Genomic DNA, 20,762 nt, shown 5'->3' with positions numbered 1-20,762 from the left:
CATTGCCACAGCCTCTCTTGCAAGTCCTGTATTGTTGGTTTGTTGCCCCTGCCCCCCTTTCCACTGCCCTCCATAGTCTGTTGTGCTGCCACGGCCCTTCCTGCCTGCTCAGTGTGGTTAAATTGTTGCCTTTGCACCCTCCTACCTGCCTTCAATTTTCAGAGTCCGTGCCCCTGGCCTCTGCCTCTCAACAGTATCCTAATGAACAACTAGATTGCTAACATTCTATATTTATTACAAAAGTGTGGAACGCCTGACGTCATCTTGATGTAATCAAAACTGTAATACCTAGAGCTTTTCCTTTAGAAATTACATATATGAGAGGGTCTTATTGGCATCAAAATTATGGTTAGTGCTCTAAAAGACTAAAATAAGGACATATTTTCTGAGTTTTCAAATAGCGACAAAGCACTTTTAAATTATTTGTTATCTTTATGTTTTTTTATCCAGTTGACCACTTGATTAAATGTTGCACTTAGGGGAGAGGATGTGGTGTTACTTCCAGAACTGCAGACTTTGCAACTGGGGAACCAGGTTGGAGTTTCTGCTTCAGCTCGATATTCTGTGATTCTGGTCAAATCACTTAGTCTCCCCATGTCTACAACCAAAATGAATTTGTTCTTGTGTGATGTAACCAATGCTCATGTAAAGCACTCCAATACCTGACAAGTCTGCACTATATAACACTGTAAAAACACAAAATAATAAGTGTTTTGCACACTTCTGTCATTGGGCTATATTTGGGCTACATCTGGGTGATTTTGGGCTACATTTGGGCTCTTTTGTCTCCGGTGGCCATCTTGGGAGATTTATTTGTTATGAAGTTTCCTAATTTCCTCATGTACTGCAGTCTCCTCAGTAGGAAATGCTTTCAGTTTTTTACTTTGATTCCATCATAAAGGTATTCAGATATGTCACACATTTGCCATAAATTCTGAAAGATAGCACTCTAGTTGCTCATTAGATCACTGTAGTAAAACTACTGTTCACCATGGAAGTCTGCTCCTGGTATTAAAAGTGCATGTTTCAGTCTGCATGTCAGAATTTTTTAATGAAATAGAAGAGGATTTGAGAAGTCACTCAAAATGTGCCCTCATTTTCTTTCTTCAGCATTAATCATAATTTCTATGGCAAAATGAACCCCCTCATTGTGTTCCTTTTTAAATTAAATGTTTTAAGGGTTACCAGTTTATTCCAATCAAGATGGCTTCAGGTGTGCCATACTTTTGTCATAATGAAGACAGTAAGCGCTCTAGTTGTTTTTAAGAACACTCTGGGACATTCTGTCATTGGGCTATACTTGGGCTACATCTGGGTGATATTTGGGCTACATTTGGGCTCTTTTGTCTCTGGTGGCCATCTTGGGAGACTTATTTGTTATGAAGTTTCCTAATTTCCTCATTTACTGCAGTCTCCTCAGTAGGAAATACTTTCAGCTTTTTACTTTGATTCCATCAAGAAGGCATTCAGATGTGTCACACATTTGCCATAAATTCAGAATGTTAGCACTCTTTTTGCTCATTAGATCACTGTAGTAAAGCTACTGCTCACCAGGGAAAACTGCTGCTGGTATTGAAAGTGCATGTTTCAGTCTGCATGTCAGAAATTTTTAATGAAATAAAAGAGGATTTCAGAAGTCAAAATGTGACCTAGTTTTTCTTTCTGCAGCACTAATCATACTTATTATGGAAAAATGAACCCCCTCATTTTGTTCCTTTTTAAATTAAATGTTTTAAGAGTTACCACTTTAATCCAAGCAAGATGGCTTCAGGTGTGCCATACGTTTATCATAAGTAGGACTGTTAGCGCTCTAGTTGTTCTTTGGAACACTCTGGGAAGCTGCAGTAGAACACAAAGGAATCAACTGACAGTCTCTGCCCTTGTTGGATGTACATGTTTTACTGAGAATGTCAGACTTCATTCTCACATGACTGAGAAAGATAATGTGAATTTACAGAAAATAAGCTCTCAGTTTAGCTTATAGATCACCTTCCAGACCTCTGTGGGAAAAGCATGAGAAAATATTTTTCTCTCAATCATGATATCCCAGCAGAAGGCTTTTTCACATGGTGAAATCACCTTAGAACATACCACAATTCCTAAAATGAGTATGGTACCATCAACAAATGATTTATAATGTAACTAAAGTCTTAAAACCTTCTATTAACTGCAATGCTTTTTAATGAGGTGCTATCATGTATATTGGTCCCAAGATGGCTGCCAACACTTCTTGGATGAAGTGCTGACAGCCAATCAGATCTCAGGATGAGATGTGTGGTTAGGCTCCACCCACATATATATTTGATTTTACTTTTGATTTTCTCAGGAACTACTGAACAGATTGACACCGGACCTGCAAAAGGCACTTCCCTGAGCTGAGGACTATCTCTCTGCCAAATTTCAAGTAATACTGTTCAGCCGTTCGGGCTGTACCTTGGACTAAAGGTCCCTATGGAAAATTGCATGGGGAAAACGCGTTTTGGGACCCCCCTTTTTTCTCAGCCCCCGCTTGACGAATCCCCCCGAGACTTTCAGGTTAGGAGCGGAGCGGAGCGCCCCAACTATTTTGTAAATTTCGCGAGGATTCGTCAACCGGCGCCAAAGTTATTCCAAATAGAATGTTGCGGATTTCCTATGGAAACACGGTCCTAACTATAACTATCTACTGGCGACCGCCAGTAGATAATATATATATATATATATTCACTGAAAAAAACCATAGGTTTCAGGGACGTTATAGTTAGTTGGACATTTGACTCATATAAAACCAGATAAATTCGCCCGATATAGTTAGTTGAGCAAACTATAACTCGCGCGCCCGCAATGCACTGGTGATGACGTCACATATTACATCACTCATGACATGGTCAGTGACATCACTGATGACATCACTGATGACATCTTAAATGACATCACTGATGACATCATCCAGTGAATGTGTGTTTCTGTAAAGTTTAAATATTTTTCATATATATCTATGCCAAGGTTTATTGAAGAAAGAGTGAATTTACAAGTCCCTGAATGGATTATTTAGTAGGTGCATGCCTAACTGTTTAACTGAGTGATTGAACATGTGTTACTGAATGTATGGGTTAGTGACTAAACTGTGTGAAAGTCTGTATTAGTGTCTCAGTTGGTGTATAAGCGGCTGCATGGGTTGGTGAGTAGCTACATGAGTATCTATATGGTTATTGATTTGTTGTCTGAGTATTTGTATGAGTGCCTGAATGTCTGTGTGGGTGGATGGGGGGTGTGTGACTGTGCATACATGTCTGATAGGTGATTAACTGGTTGTATGGATTCAAAAGTACATCTAGGAAGGGCTGTATGGGTGAGTTAGTGTGTGTATGGGTGTGTTGGTGAGTGAATGACTGTCTCACCGGTATATGTGTGAGTAACTACACATATTTTAGGGCAGTATATGTGAGTGTTGGAGTATATAAATGACTATACGTGAGAGTAAGTTATTTGAAGGATTGGGTATATAAAAGTGTCTGCTTGTATCAGTGATTGTATAAGACAATAAGTATATGTTAGTATCTGCATAAATAAGTGATGTGGTGTGTGTATAAATAACGCAGTTGATGTGTATAACTGTATACATGAGTAAATGGGTATGTGATTGATTCTTTGCATGACTGACTAAGTGAGTGAGTAACTCTATGGTTGAGTGGCGGACTGTGACTGTATGTATAGGTGTATGAGTGCATATTATAGTACTGTATTGATGAGTAACTGCATGTATAAGTGAGTGGATGTGAGTGTAGGACTAGGAAATAGTGGGTGTTATGTAGTATCTGGCATTGTTGTGTGTATGGTTTAAAAAATAGTAGTCTGTATTTTAGAGTGCGTGTATCAAAGTTTATATTAGGCCATCAGTATGTGCATCAGATTATCAGGTGGATGATGTCATCAGTGATGTCATCGGTGATATCACTGACCATGTCATGAGTGATGTAATATGTGACATCATCACCAGTGCATTGCGGGCGCATGAGTTATAGTTAGCTCAACTGACTATAACGGGCAAATTTCTCTGGTTTTATATGAGTCAAATGTCCAACTAACTATAACGTCCCTGAAACCTATGGTTTTTTACAGTGAATTTCTAAGGTTTCTTAAATGCTAATTCCTAACTATAACGTCTGTAAAACCTATGGTTTTTTCAGTGAATTTTAAAGGTTTTTTAAATGCTAATTCCTAACTATAACGTCTGTAAAACCTATGGTTTTCTCAATGAATTTCGAAGGTTTTTTAAATGTTAATTTCATATTTTATTATTTATAAAACCTATATTTTTTCTATTTCTTTTTGTAATATTTTGGAATTCTATTATCCTTTTTTGTTTTTAATTTGAAAAAGATGTAATGTTTTATATCTTAATTTTTTTTTTTATATTGTTATTTTTTGTGGGAGAAAACTGAAGTCCCATACCAGTAGTGTACCAAGCTCCATCAGCACGCCAATCCTATCCGCCATATTGCTAATCTCGTAAAGGATGCGCATTTCATATCCGATGGGTTCATGGCACCACATCCCACATAACATCATATACGTATGTGCCAGCTGCTACTTTGGTATGCAACGGGTACGCAATAGAAAGCCGTGCCTTACGTATGGGGCCACGCCCGCTGTGCAGGCTGCCAGGCCCTGTGTTACGTCATAGACGTATGGTTTCACGCCGGGAACGCAATTCCCTAATTTTTTTTGTCTCAAAACTATATCTAAATAAATTTAAAGTGTATATGAGAACAAGCAATAATCTAAAATATTTTAAACATTTATATATTTCTAACTGTAATAAACTTATATTATGGCAATATTTTCTCAAAATCCTGTCGGGTGAGGCCTCCTTGCACGCTCGCTGAGCGATTGCCATGTGACCTTAAAGAAAAGCATTTGATTAGTTCATAACATTTCCCATTGTAACAGTTGGAGGACCCCACCCATTTTCGCTATTCTCTCTACAGCGTTTGATGAGAGACTCCTCTTCTGCTTACAGAGCTTTTAAGATTTTTTGTTGCTATGTACACATATCTGACAGTACACACAACATGCAACCATCCTCTTCATCAATATTCATGCTCTGTAAAGCAGCCTTCCACCTGTGATAGCCATGCATCTAAAAGCTACATAACAGAACTTTTCCCCACTGCCAGAGGTAACAGGGTTGCATACGCTGTCCACAGCACAATGTAATGTGGTACAGCCCAGGGGCAGTGTCATGCACACATAATGAACACACAGACACAGATATATAGTGGAAGTGGGTACGGGCACGTGCACTCGACTCCTTTTTATTACCAGGGTTACATATCCAGTGACGTCTATGCTGGATGCATGTGGGGTGAGTGTAAAGCAGCACTCAGGGAATGGTTGCTGCTAGCATCAACTACAACAGTAATCATTGGATCACACACAGAGATTCAATAATAAAAGGGTCAAAAGTTTGTGCGACAGTAAGGTAGGGACACTAGATGTGAAATAATACAGAAAAGATTCTATTGTAAAACAACCATAACTTGTGGTATACTAACATACAGGCAGTAGATCTGAAATAATACACAAAAAAGATTGTATCATAAAGGGTCCAGCAGGTCTAGTGCACTCAGATAGCCACATCAAAAGCATTCAGCATGTGCACAGCCAGCAATAATGCGCGCTGCGGGTGGGCCGTACTAGGAGCAATGTCTGTTGCCTACAACATTACATCATCTGCAATAGCGACTCAATCTGAATTCTAAACACTGCTGTCTGCAGTGTAGGCTAGAAAGTGGTAAGGAAAGGCCCACAGCCACGTGGCGTTGACTTGAGCTGCCCAGTTTGCCGTACACGAAGCAACAAAAACCGTGTTCGGACCCTGTGATGATGCATATGCATGCTGCAGACAGAGCGCACTGGAGCAATGTCTTTTGGCCACAGGACTACGTCATCTAAGATAGTGACTTGATCTGAATTGTGAACACTGCTGTCTACAGTGTAAAATGAAGGCAGTAGTGATCACAGTCTTCCATGAATACTTTTTCTCACGTCCTCTTCACAAAATACAACAACATAAATTACACAAAACTCTGCAATAAATAAATCAACAATTCGAATTGCGATCTCTGCTGTCCACTGTGTACACTGTTATTCAGTGTTCTTTACCACTACCAAGAAGAATTTGGTCATTGTACTAGACCTATAAGTCATCTTAAAAAACTTCTTCAAGCAAGTATACTAAAAGGCTATTGTGTATATTTCAATAGACGTTGTAGTTAGTTGCCTACTGGATTCTGTAATTAAACAATCACCACTCCATCTGAATTGTGAGCCCTGCTGACCGCACTGTAGGCAAGAGGCACTTGTCATTACGCCTCACAGTCACGTGCTGTTGGATTCGGAAGCACGCAGTTGGTTGCACCTGATTGGAGTGGGTACAGAGAAATCATCACAAACTTTAACTTCTGACATCCTCAATCACAGAATCAAGACCCCATTTCACTGTTCCGACCTGCTGTGCCATGGTGTATTCCACCGACTGCAGTCAACCAAGCCCAATAATCATGTGCAGCAATTAGCTACGGAAGCACAGAATCTGATGCACCTCAATGGAGGGAGTTCTGTGAAAACCAAGCAGCACGTAGTATTGGACATCATCCATTCTGGGATCAAGACACCGTTCCACTATTGGGACCTAGAGTTGGTTACTCCTGGTCGAAAGGAGTACCTTCATCTGCACTCCCAGATGCAGTTCTAACATCCTCCATTTTCGGATCAAGACCCCGTTCCACTGTTCAGACCTGCTGCACCGCGATGTACTCCACCGACTGGTGTCAACTAAGCACAATAATCATGTGCAGCAATTAGCTACGGAAGCACAGAGTCTGATGCACGTCAACACAGGGACTTCTGTGAAAATTCACAAGCAGCAGGTAATATCGGACATCGTCCATTGTGGGATCAAGACACCATTCCACTGTTGGGACCTAGAGTTGCTTGCACCTGGTCGAAGGGAGTACCTCTCAGATGTAGTTCTAACATCGTCCATTGTGGGATCAAGACACCGTTCCACTGTTGGGAACTAGAGTTGGTTACAGCTGGTCGAAAGGAGTACCTTCATCTGCACTTTCAGATGCAGTTCTAACATTATCCATTGTGGGATCAAGACACCGTTCCACTGTTGGAACCTCTTCGACTACTGTGTTAGTAGTATACAGAGCACTTCATGGTGCTGGGCCTCAGCGGGGCGCTGTCTGCCTGTGTCGCGGTAGCCAGCGTTAATCTCAGGAGCCTTCCCAACTCGCAGACCTCGGCCCAAAAGCTTCCGCCGGCACGTGGTGGGCCCTCTTTCACATATGACACTGTCGAAAGGTGAACTGTGGGGCATATGTGCATCGCACGGGCCATGACGGTTTCTGGGTAGCAGCAGGCTGAGAGCATTTTTCCCGCAGCCACCTTCGCTCACGGCGTAAGCCTCATGGTGGTGTAAGCTGCGCAGACCTGACAGACTTGTTCGCCATTCCGGAAGAGAACCACACACAGAGAAACATGCCTTTTATTCATACCCCTATGCTAGCCTTGCGTACGCCAAGCCAGCCTGCTGTGCTAAAGATTTGGAGGGGGGGAGAGGGCACGTACGCGCTATGTTTTAGTAATCTTCCCAACTGACTGTACTATCATGATTGCGTCCACTGTCGACGTCACTCAATAGACCATCAGTGTATGTTGACATGGAAATGTCTGTGCTCTGCATATTCAAGTCTCTCCGGCACATCCCCTCAACACTTTGCATTGTATACTTTTATAATCAAGAATCACTTCCCACCTATGTACATACTTTGCCCCCATCTCTCCCCGCATTCTGCATTGTGTGGCAGAGGTGCCATGCCATGTTTGGTTTGTGTACATGGCTAGCCACGGTTCCCACAGTACGTAGTGTTGTTGTGTCTGCTAGGTGTACATATTATTTGTCATGTTGTATGTGATTATATAAGGTAGCGCGTTTATTTACCTACTTTGAAAACAGATTTTATTAAACGGAGCAAACTGAAAGCGCTTTTGTTTCAAAAAGAAGTGTCCCTCACTTCTCCAAAAGTAATTTATCAACTGCAGATAGCACGAACCTTCCATTACACTTTGTGAATTGTTACACAATTTTCAACACATCTGAAATTTAAGGTCTGGCACACTTTTTTAACATTGTCTCCTCCGGCCTTCTCACATGCTTTCAAACTGTTTTTAGTCTAATACCAGACTTCATTCATTCGATCATCTCTGGAATAACAGCAATAGTGCCCATAGTTCTCTCTCTGTTTGTGGCCATCCTACTACTATATTAGCTTGTTAAAAATGGCTACGCTCCCTGTGGTAACAAACATGTTCGACAGACTACGCCTCTACGCGAACCCACATCAATACCGTGAAAAAATGGAACAACGTTTCGGCTACCTGCCTCTATCTATTATCGGAGCCAGCTACAACATAACATTTCTTTACACATATACAATCTGCGTGCAACCATCTTTTTATTGCAAAACTTGCCCAATCAACTGGCGAATGGATCTATGCCTTGCCAACATCCCAGCAAACGCTCCCGATATCCAGCAGGTAATGGAGTATCTTGAAAACCATGAACTTGATTGTTCGGGCAGTGGAGCAATGGCAGATGCAACACAAAAAGGTATCCTGGCGGAATGGGATTTCTGCACTGCTGTGAAAGATCTCCTGCAACGTGCTACCTTTGACAACATCGCAGATTGCCTACCAATTCATATTGCCGCTCCAACATTCGAGGAACATTACTGTCCCTTCGAGGATATGAATTGGATCGCTTCGCTTTTCTCACACGATGGCAACAATCGCCTCTTGGAACATTACGCATCTCAAGCTGCTGAAGAACTTCCGGACTGCAGTCATTCTTGGATTGTTTTTTTCCAACTTTTTAAACTTTTTCCTATTAAATTTTGTAATACACTTCAATTGAACTATTTTCATACCATAACTTTCTAAGTATGCTTAGGCATTTGAACTCTGTTTTCATTATTGACCCTTACCTCTCCACACTAACCAGGGATGCATGATGTATGGCCTATGCAAATATGCCATTAACTTGCTAAATTAGCCTAAACCCGACATCCATTTTGAAACCATATCTATTCTTGGTACACACGTCTCTCTGCCTGCCTCTTATCCATGAAGCCCTTTCACACAAATTAGCTCATCCTCTGCTCACGAACTGGCGATCAAGATAAAAAAACATGGCATTGTTTAGGAACTGGTTGGCAGAGTGTGGTAATCGTATCCTACCTTTATTTTCATTCTACAATTTACAGTCATTCATGTCTAATAGATATTGTTTATGTCACATGGAACTGTAACATGTAATGTGGAATTGACTGATGCAGAAGCTTAGGTTTGAATACAGCAGAAGTGGTTGGAGTTTGCCTCAGCATGAATGCCTTAGCTCTTGCACCAGCGGTTCCATTTATGGAACTTACATAAAGACACTTTATATATAACTCCATCGCTTTATCCCACACACCTGATTTCACCATTTGTCTTCTGAGGCATTGCAACATTCTGCATTATATTCTTCAGGATTTTTTCTTTATTCCTGCTTGCTAAAACACTCCATTCGAGTATTCAGACCGGTAGGGGTGAGTAGTTTGCTTCCCACTCCCGATATAGTCTAAACCCATACTAACACCACTGGCACAGCTATGCTACAGCGGCCCATGTGCTACAATGCCAGGAGCACATCAGTTTACAGCAATTAGCTCATGGTTTCATCCCCGAGTGTACTGGCAACTCACCTCAGCACCATCTCACTCTGGTCAAAACAGCTCTTTCACACCGCTAGGGGTGAATACTTCACTTCACACTCCCTGTATAGCACACCCTAACCACCCCACAGAGCTCACACCGCTATACTCTAAACCCATACTAACACAACTTGCACAGCTATGCTACAGCGGCTAGTATCCCACAGTGCCCAGAGCACATCAGTTTACAGCAATCATCTCACGGTTTCAACCCCGAGTGTACCGGCACCTCACCTCAGCACCATCTCACTCTGGGCAAAACAGCATTTTCACGCCGGTAAGGGTGAATACATCGCTTCATACTCCCTGTATAGCACACCCTAACCACCCAACAGACCTCACAGCGCTCCTACCCTCCTCTTTCCTACTCTTTTTGCCCTTTTTTCCCTTACTCACTTCAACAGAATCACAAAATGGCGGCCAACATATCCTAGATTCAACCATTCGCAGCGCTCACAACCAATAAGCAGCAAGCTTGTGCTCGTAACGCCTCAGCCAATCAGATGGCAGAATTCCCAAATATCGATATCTGTAAATTTCGATATTTCTCAAAAACGACTGAACGGATTTAAACACAAGCGTGCTTTTCTCGACCAAGACCCTTCTTCTGCCAAATTTGGGGTAATTCCGTTCACCCGTTTGACCTGTAGCCTTGTCTAAAGTTTCCTATGGAAATTAACATGGAGAAAACACGTTTTGGGACCCCCCTTTTTTAGGTAGATGATATACTCATGTATAGTAAATGTGTCCACTCTACTATCATTTGATTAAGCTTCTCCCAATTTGGGCTCTATTGGCTGTTTGTCTGCATAAAAACCTCACCTGCTTTCCTCTCAGAAATGATTTAAAGGCATACCCACAGTTTGCTACCTGAATAGTGATTAAAAACGTCCAAAAACATTCCTGCACTTCATCTCTGAGATCCTTCGCTATTACTATTTTTTTTATCTCTGACCATCTCGTTTTTTCAACTCAAATAAGATGCACATCTGTACAGTATTTGCAGAGATATCAGATTTGTTTCTAGACTCATAGCTGATGTCACTTATTTCTCCACATAAGTGGAAATTTAAAAGTATACTACAGATTATGGAAGATAGTTTATGTTTGATGGAGTAATGGGTTTGTGCACAATTAATTTTAGGTTGATCTCATCAGAAATCCTTAATTAACGTTGTTATTGTATCCAAATTAAGATAAAGTGGTAAATTAAAATCTGTTGGTATAGAAAACACAGTGTAGGAGTTTTGCTTTTTCCTCTTAGGAGCACGGTTCTATCACCTTTAGTAGGTTCATAGAAACTTAGCAGGGTACATTTTTCATTAGAAACCTTTGTTCGTGCATTTACATATATTTCACATTTATTTTGAACATTTTTAAAACATTTATGCCAGCATTTCACTAATAGTTGATAATAACTGCAAAAACCATATCAACACACTGTTACCTTGGTAAACTGCTAGCTTCGACTTTCATTAAATACATGTTCTTAAATATTATTACTCTGCACCTATTTCTCCTTTTCAATTCAGAGCAATAGCCCTCTTTCTTGTATTTCATATAAGGGTGTGCAAAGTTGCTAAAACAGGTGTTTCACAAATGTATAAGTTTTAAAGGGAGACAAAAGACTTACATAACTGCAGGCAAATGCTACAGCCCTTGCTCAGAGCTGCTACAAGACCAGCAACACTTGTGAAAGCAACATCATGAATTTATCAATAAACTTTAAGAATTGTGTGAAAGGTTTGTAACAGAGTACAACTAATTTGGAAACAAATTTTTCACACAAACCCCACTATTGGGTCCATGAAGAACTTTCCAGAAAAAATAAAAGATTTACTTCTGAAGAGAAAACCAGCAAATCAAATGAAGCTAGGTTTTAGGAAGACCGGGGTTTGGAATCAGTCATAATGATCTAAGTGTACAACCGGTAAAGAGTAACAGGTTAATAGTTGATATTGGGAATTCTTAGAGCGGAATAATGATGAGGGTTGGGGTGAGTTTGAATTGGAAACCATCTGAGAAGTCATTTGGGCAAGACTCCTTGCACAAAATGGTGTTGAAATTATGGTGAGCTGGAAAGCAGAAAATGATCATGCTGAAGAAAGTCATTAGAGCTTGTTAGAGATAGCTCAACCAATCACCATGAAAGCAATTCAACATGCCAATAAGAACTTGCCTATGTGGAAAATAAAACGCTGGATGAATTACCCCATGAATTATATAAGCAATTTCAATGTAGGATTGCCCTAACATGGTAACAACAGCTAACAGAACAGAGCCCTCACACCATATTACACACATTTCAAATTAACATAATCCTAATCAGTATCAATAAACTATCAATCAGAAATAAAACATTACGATTTTTTTGCAAATTGGAGAAAAATATATTTCATATATATGTAATATTACCTGGAGATGTACCTCTTGAAATGTTGTTTTCATCTGAAACACAATTAGACCAAATTTATGCACAGTAATGCAATTTGAGAAACATCATTAAGTTATCAGTTATTTGTCTTTCTCTTTTAAAATGTATGTTCTATCATTAGAAGTATGCTTCGTCCTTTTTAACATAGAAGCCACAGATTTCACAGTATATTAATTTTATTACACTGTACATTGCATTGACATATGGATCATGCTGTGTCCTGCACTCATGGAGCTTTGAAGACAATTGCCTAACTGCTCTAGAGAGATAGCTAAGGGCCTCATTACGATCATGGTGTCAGGCTGTCGGTGGCTGTCTCACCACCATCGTACGGCCATTTTCCGCCTGCCAATTTACAATGGCAGGCGGTTCTGTGGCGGTTGGAAACTCTGACCGCCACGCATCTGACGGGCACCTTGAGTCTGTGGGTGCATTGTAGGCCTTCTTATCCCTAACCGCAGTAGGGATTACAATGGTGCCTCCCCGCCAGCCTTTCAATGGCAACAAAGGCAATGCTGCACACCCCAAACGTAACCTTCACCCCTTAAGACAGTCTTATTCCTGGGTGTAGTCAAAATATGGTAAATGTTCATACGAAAAACACCATAGATATCCGATCTTGATGTGACAGGATATGTTATGTTTATTCTTTCATAATCATATAAGTATCCAGTTTTCACAACGCAGCCGACGCGCGTTTCGCCCAACGGGCTTTCTCAAGGCTGCATACAAACAAGAAAAAGAAAAAAACAACGTATCTAATTTTCTGTATATACAGAGACATACACAATATTTTCAGCTGTGTTATGCCGTACAATCTAATGTAAAACAGATCCATAATTAATCATCAAATTTAAAGGGAAAGAGTTCCCCAAGGGATAGAAAGTGATCCCCTTCCTTGTAAAATTAGTAGAGAGATAGATCCCGATAGGTTCCCCAAGTGGATAGAACGTCGAAGTCCAAGAAACCACTGAATCACTAAATGCTACTGTCATAAATTATCAGAAAGTGTATTTCTTTTGTCCTTAGCATTCCCTCGCCCTGTTTTTCAATATGTCTCTTTTGCACTCTTTTTTTAAATAATTTTTGCTTTCTCCTTTCTTCTGCCAGATAACACTCTACTTTATTGACCTGGAAGTTACACTCCTTGTGTCCTCTTTCCTGTTCCTTAAATGTGCCCACTCCTACTCTCTTTGTTTCAAGATCCCTGTACAATTCCATGTGTCAATTCTTATTCATTTCTGTGCCTTCAATGTCATCTCTACTTTTTGTGCTCAGTTGTTTGTTGTGGTTTGTTATCTCCCTGATTTCTTGAACACTCTTTCAACGTCAGACTGAGACAGAAAGTAGGCCCGGGCGTCAAAATAAAAGTAACTTCCATTAGTGAGTCAGATAGTTAACAAAAGTAGCCCACGTTTGCGAATCTGAGCCTTTTTGAACATGTAAAGACAATCTCTATATGTTTTTTGCAATATATGGTGGGTGCATACATCGGTGCTTCCTGCAGGCAATGTTTGTGGCACAGCCAATAGGTCCATTAATCTATTGGCTTTGTTGATAAGTATTTTAGACATGCTGCGCAGCAACGTGAACTGCTGTGTATCATGGCTTGAAGTCAAGAAAAAAAGTGCTATGAGGCAGCCAACACTGACCGTGTCATAGTACTTTTTTTAAAGCCATGTTGCTGAAAGGCAGGGGGAAAGCAAAATGAGGGCAGCATGAGGGAGGAGAGTGGGAGTGGAAACAAAGTGAGAAGAGATGTGGGGGTGGAGAAAGGGCCCACCAGACCAGGGCAGCAATACATAAAAGGGATGGTTAGGAGGTGAAAGCAGAAATAGTACCTCAATCACAGCGTGAGCAGTAGATGGGCACAAATTGAGTTCAATAAATCTATGCTTGGTCCATGCTCCACAGAAAGGAACAGAAGTGACACGTGGCCTACACTGAAAATATGGAGGCAGCTTGGAAGAGTGACACGGAAGCCTAAAAAATGGTAAGCAATGGGCAGGGCCGGACTGGGAACCACAACCGGCCCTGGCAAAGTGCTCGGCCGGCCCCCGGGGGCGGGGGGAGGTGCTGCCGAGCTTTTTGCCATGGCAGGTTTTCGGCCGATTTTGTTACAGGGCCGATTTTGCAAAAAACGGCCATGTAACGAAAACGGCCCCCGGGGGCCCAAAACCGGCCCCCACCGGTGCGGCGCACCGGGGGATTGCCCGGTGCCCGCTACGGCCAGTCCGGCCCTGGCAATGGGCCGGCTCCAAGCCCATTAATGTAAAGAATAATGTCTTGCAAGCGAGAGCACATTCAGCACGTGCGCTGTCGTAGCCTCGACCTTAACAGGCCCACCAGACCATAAAACAGGCCCAAAAACAGCCACAAAATGGACCAACAAGCTGACCTGCCAAAGCAGCCCTTTGGGCACCAACGGGCTATTATATAAGCCAGTCCGACTCTGCACAGTTTCCTCTCTCTCTCTCTCTCTGAAAAACTCAAACCACACATTCTCCCACCCCTTGCACTTTTTCCAACGTACCACTAACTCAAATATTGTAGTCATCATAGTAATTTGCAATAGCTGCTGTTAGAAAGTTATAAAAACTTCCGTGAAACCTAAAATGGCCATTTCCTCAGTTAAATGCTGTCCTTACTTGTACCCATGTTCAGATTTCTTTACTGAACCCGAGCCTTGTAAATGTTTAGCAATAAACACCTGTGAAACCTGCGTCTGTGCGAATATTTAAATTGAGCTCGCAAGGCATTAGTGATAGAACGAAATATATTATTTATATATAACCTTAAAATGAGAATTTACACTAACGGCTCTCCAGGGCCCAACAAACCAAGCATTAGGCAAATGCTATACTACAATACAATGACGGGAGCAATCCTATCTTTGCACGCTTGGTGGCGGTATCATCAATAGCTTTGGGTTTAAAAAATACATAATATGAAACCAATATGGGAAATCCACGATTATTTTTGCAATCTCCTCTGCTCCTGAAGAAGAAAACAAAGGGACAGATTATGCAAAGTAGAAACCAAAGGTGCTACACTGCATTGCGCCTGGAGTAGAAACAGAACAGCCATATTTATTAAAGAAAATACCAAGGACTGCTGCTGTCATTCCATGCGGCCCAGTGGAGCATACACAATCTTTCCTCCATGGTGCAGTTATTTGCATGCTGTCTTGCACACGATTTGTACTGGCAGCATACCTTTCCAGTACGAAATCCTATCCCCAGACAAATTATGAAACATTTCACACACGGTGGGCGAGATTTACTAAGCTTTTGCGCCGTGTTTGTGTCACAAAAGTGACGCAAAACGACGCAAAATCTTTTTTTTGTAATTTACTTTCCAGCGCTAAAACTTGTTTAGCGCTGGAAATAACGTAAAAGTAATTCGAAGCAGCCCATTTCGCTGCTTCGCGTTACTTTATGTCATGGGGCGTACCAAGGGTGGTGAATGGGCGTTCCCATGCAACCACCCAAGGTTTCTCACACTAAAACCAATTTACTCAAAACAGTAAGGGGCAGATTTACAAGCCCCTTGCGCCACTTTTGCATCACTTTTAACATGGGAAAAGTGACGAAAAAGTGGCGCAAGGGGCTTGTAAATCTGCCCCTAAATTGTGTTTATCGTGAGAAAACTGCACCTTTTTCAAGTAGGCACAAGGAAGGAGAAAGGCTTTCATTTCTCCTTCCTTTTCCAACTTGGCATGCGAGCTGCCCTGTGCAGCACGCATACAAAGTGGGAAAATATTTCCCTTATGTCTAGCATAGTATTTTGTACAGGAAGGGTACCCTTCCTGTGCAAAACCGATGCTAGACTCATTCACACACCCTAGCGATGCGGCGCTAAAGTGTGTGCATGGCGCATGGCAGCTGTTATCAGCGCCCGCACAAGGGAAAGGGGAGGAGATAGCCATATATTTGAAGATATGGCGCTCTCCTGCACCCTCACTGTCGCGCAACGCAGCATCGCGGTGGGCTGCGTTGCGTGACTTTTTAGTAACTCTACCCCTGTATGTGTGGTTTGCAGAGAAGGACACAAGCAATGTGTGCCATTTTTGGGGACATTAAAACCTTTCTCCTACGTCGGGCGGCATTATTTTGATACAAAGCCTGGCATTTCTATCTGTGTAGATTTGGCTTGGTATCCAAAACCAGGGGTGCTTGCCCAGATCCACCAAATTACATGCAGGTATTCCCCACTCGGTGCAAATTGTGCTGGAAAGTAAAGATTTTGCTTCACTTCGGGTGCACCAGCACAAAGACTTTAGAAATCTGAGCCCAAGTTCACAATGCCCTTGTCCAACAGTTGTGTGTGCAACAAACGCTCACAATTATTTGCATTTCCTACAGATGGTAAAGACATGAGCTCACAGTTTTGAATTTCTTTATGCATTCCGTTATTGACATTTCAGAATGCCTTTCTATTTTGTGCACTGACACTAAACTTTGTGTGCCTTTTTCATGTCTGTAGTATTGTGTCTGGGTGTTTGTATTGTAATTCTTCATAATTCTTTTAATTAAAAAAAACTGGGCTAATGTTCCCTCTTATTGAATGCAATTCCGTTCTCCATTTTGAATAACTTCCAGCTCAACCTGGTGCCAGACATTGCCAGTGGCTAAAAATAGCACCTGTCAGTGTGTCTTCAATGATGCTGGCATGCGTGCTATTTTTGACTGTTCTATTAATGTCGCTGTAGAGAAAACCCTGCGTCTGCGCCATTCCTGTGATATCCCTCTCTTATCCCAAAGGAGAAATACAGAGCACATCTGGCAGCAGTCTGCTTGCTTTGCACTCTCTGCCCTGAGCAGGAACCTGACAAAACTGAGAACTGGAAATGCATAAAAACTGTGTCACACATTTTAACTACAAAATTATATTTATTCAAGGTGATTATTCAGAGGACAAATAAAAATGAAATGAAACGATACTGTATATAATGATTAATGTGTAGTAATTGTAAAATAAATTTAAATAAGCAGTTTGATTTAACTAAAAAGGAGGATATATATAAAATGAATAAAATTACAAAAGGAGTGGCACAGTGATACGTTAATTATAGGAAGCTCGTTGCCATTGCAATGAATGAATGGTGGCTAATTTACAACGATTAACTACTGCATTGTGTCTCTTACATAGTTCTTACTGCGTAATTTATGGCTCAATATCTCAGTGGCTTCTGAAATAGTAGAAGACCTGCAGCAGTTGTAGTTTACTACCTCTGAAACGGTTGTTTTCTCACTGGAATTTTAAAGGGATGTGTTACTTTTGGCTGGAAATAGCAGCAATTGTTGGAATCTTTATTGCAATTAAAGTACAAAGCAATAAAATAAAACAAACAAAATTACAACAAAAACATAACTGGAGATGAAAAAGGGTGGCGGCTCCTCCGCTATGGCGGAGGAGCGTTGCCTCACTGCTTTCGAGCAGTGGAAAGAAAAAGAAATATAAAATGAAAACTTTATGTTTTTATCATTTATGTTTTCTTTGCGGTCGGGCGGGTGGAGCTGCTCTGCTCTGCGAGCACGGCAGGAGTCGTTTGCCAACTCCTAAGCACGCAATGACCGTTTGGCTAGCCCTCTCGGGCCGCCCAAACCAGTCATGCACACTTTCCTCGTTCTCCATGCAGGCTGCATTATAGCCTGCGTGGAGAACAAGCCCAGGCCCCATTCCCTGGTTGAGCGTCGAACCAGGACACTCAAAAAACTAACACAACACAGCGTTGTGATTGGTCAGGGGATCCTGGGTGCTTACCAATCACTGTTTTAGAACTACGGATATTTAATAGCCCCTTTTAAAAATGTATTGTGCCCCGGCCCCATCATGTCTGGGTGTTTTGTTGTTTCCCCTACACTCATAAAGCTCAGACCCCCTGAATGGTTTAGTCTGGTAAAGTTTTTGTTTGCCAGCTCCCTATTTCCGCTAATATTTTGAAGATTTGTTTTCGTCCTCTTCTTTCATATATTCCTGATTGCTATGTGCAAATGATAGCATTATTCCCAAATGTTATACTTTCCCACTTTGTATTACATTTCCTAATACATTTTTCTTATTATTTAAAGGGATTGAAATTCACTTCAAAAGCATAGGAAGTATATTAATAATAATGTGTGTGAACTTGAAAAACAACATCTCATATTTTGTTGAGAAAGAACAACTATTGCTCTGTGGGAGCTGTGGGTACGCAGATGTGAAGCCAGTGCCTTCATCGTCTCTTCTCATCTTTCATACATGACAATGTGCCCCATACTAGGAAGCATATGACTTTCTACCCATGGAGAGTCCTCGAGCGCATTAACGAAAATGCGACCCCTGCAGATGTGACATATGATGCTATGTGGAATGCACACATCACATTTTTATATTATAGAAGCGGCAGATGTCCTTTCTGTAATACAGAATGTGTGTCTGCAGTTGGAACACTGCCTCATTTGCATGTCACCATAGGAATGAGTGAACCTCTTTGGAAATGTGTAAACACAATTTTATTAAACCATGAACATGGGCAAAAGGCAATGAAAGGATAAATTGACAATGCACCACCTAAAAGGTGGTCTAAATGTACCATCCACTACAGTATGCCCTTTGATAAGGGGGCATAGAAGGCCTTGGTAACTTCAGGACCCCACTCCTCAAGAGCAGATTCCTGAACCTCTCCCAAATGTTTGGTGGGGGTTCATCAACACAGACATTGTCAGGATCTGTTCCTTGGAACCAGATACCATGACCTTGTGGGAGTGTTCAAGACTCCTTAAATCTGTGTTGATCATTCCTCTGTGAGCAAAGCTGTAAATGGTGAATCAAAAGGTCATGCCATACAGTGACAGTTTCAACCTATTATTATAAAATTCCTTTGGATAAGATTTGTGTGCAAACAGAATCAGCAAAGATATGTAGGATAACAATTGAGTTTCATGTGAATATTGTTTATGGGAGAAATTGGAGATGACCTTGCTTGAACCAATTTAACTCCGATTATAGGAGCATACATGCTCTGCAACAGGAGACACAAGTCAAACTCTGGATTGAGTTTGTGTTTATTTTCATTGAGAGAACCCAGACTGGAGAGATTTATTTTGGTTGGCATGCTAAATAGGCATTTGTATATGGCATACACATATGGCAGAACAAACAACATAAAGAACGTGACTTTGGTGAAACATGTGACACAAAGTGTATGCGAGCTATGGAAAATAACTAAAATATACACAAATTAGATACATATTTATATAATGTAGATCCGTCCCTTTTCAAGTATATACAGCTCTATCAGCACCCTTTGGACTACCTTCTTCTTAGTAAATGGGTGAAGAAACTAAGGACATGAACAGATCAATGAAGCGTCGACGTTTCAACCCAGAAGTTATGCTTAGTTTAATTAACGTTATTGCGGGTCTTCCTCAGGACTGGTGTATGGAATGTAGACAGCTAATCCGGAGTGACTCTTCTAATCCTGTACGGAATCTGAGTATATGTAAAGGAGAAGAATGCTGAATTGTCACTCATGGGAGGAATAAGACATCATGTGAAATGGAAGGGGCCACAACTCCCCGTTTGGATCACTCTGGCTTGAAAGATTACTGATGTTCAATGTGTTGCTTCAAAAATCAACAGTCAATTTCTTAGTATTGGTGCATTATCAGACTTGTTGTAGAGGTCTTGAGAGCCAGGGGTATCCAACTGATCATATACTTGGACAATTTCCTCTTGATGTCACAAGCCTGAGCTCACTCAAACATAAGTTGAACCTCACATTTTCCCTGTCAGTAACTTTGGTGTTTCTCATCAACTACACCAAAGCCAATCTTCTCAGCAAATGCTCTTTATTGGCTTTACAATAGATTCTGTCTCAGCCACTTTAGCTCTTCCACTCTAAGAGATCAGCGCTATAAAAAAAGGAGACCCACAGAGCTCTTTCAAAGCAAATGCTAACTCTTTGATGCTTGGCGAGGCTAGTGGGCCAACTGGTGTCATCCATTCAAGCAATCTTTCTGGGTCCACCCCTCACCCCAGAAGTGTGTCACACAAACCGCAATGGTCGCTCAATCACATGGACGCCTGGAATGGAAAAGCCAATTCTGGTCTAGTTCAGGCATACTGGTGGAATCTGATGCCAGCCATTGGGGATGGGATGCCTGCTGTGGCACAGTAACAACGAGAAGAAGATGGTTCAGAGAAAAACTCTCTTTAGCTATCAATTGTATAGAACTGTTAGCAGGTTCTTTTTCAAATAATTGCTTTTCCCCCCAATAAGTACACTGTTGTATCTTACTGAGAATGGACAGTGTGCAAGTGGTCCAGAAGTCAACTGCTTCGGAGGGACCATATCATGACTTCTAGCAGGATTTCTGGCATTATTGTCTCCAACATCAAATTTCGGTGATAGCTCGTAACCTTCCTGGCACTCAGAATTCAGTGATCGATTGCCATTCCTGATACCTCAGAGATACCAGTGAATGGAAACTAGATCGGAACATTTTCTCCAGGATCATGTAGAAGTGAGGTCAGATGAA

General features: G+C 41.3%; 1 protein-coding gene across 4 annotated transcripts in view; it reads right to left on the bottom strand.

The window, feature by feature from the left end:
• Positions 1–20,762, bottom strand: part of KCNH7 (potassium voltage-gated channel subfamily H member 7) — a 1,410,086-nt gene that overhangs the window by 626,800 nt on the left and 762,524 nt on the right. For all 4 annotated transcript variants that reach the window (XM_085645418.1, XM_085645417.1, XM_085645419.1 and 1 more), the window contains exon 4: positions 12,219–12,251. In XM_085645418.1, coding sequence (XP_085501544.1) covers positions 12,219–12,251 — 33 coding nt within the window. The remainder of the gene's footprint in view (positions 1–12,218; positions 12,252–20,762) is intronic.

The sequence above is a fragment of the Triturus cristatus genome, chromosome 3_1, assembly GCF_964204655.1.
Source record: "Triturus cristatus chromosome 3_1, aTriCri1.1, whole genome shotgun sequence".
Lineage (NCBI taxonomy): Eukaryota > Metazoa > Chordata > Amphibia > Caudata > Salamandridae > Triturus > Triturus cristatus.
This window is presented reverse-complemented; position numbering and strand designations above follow the sequence as displayed.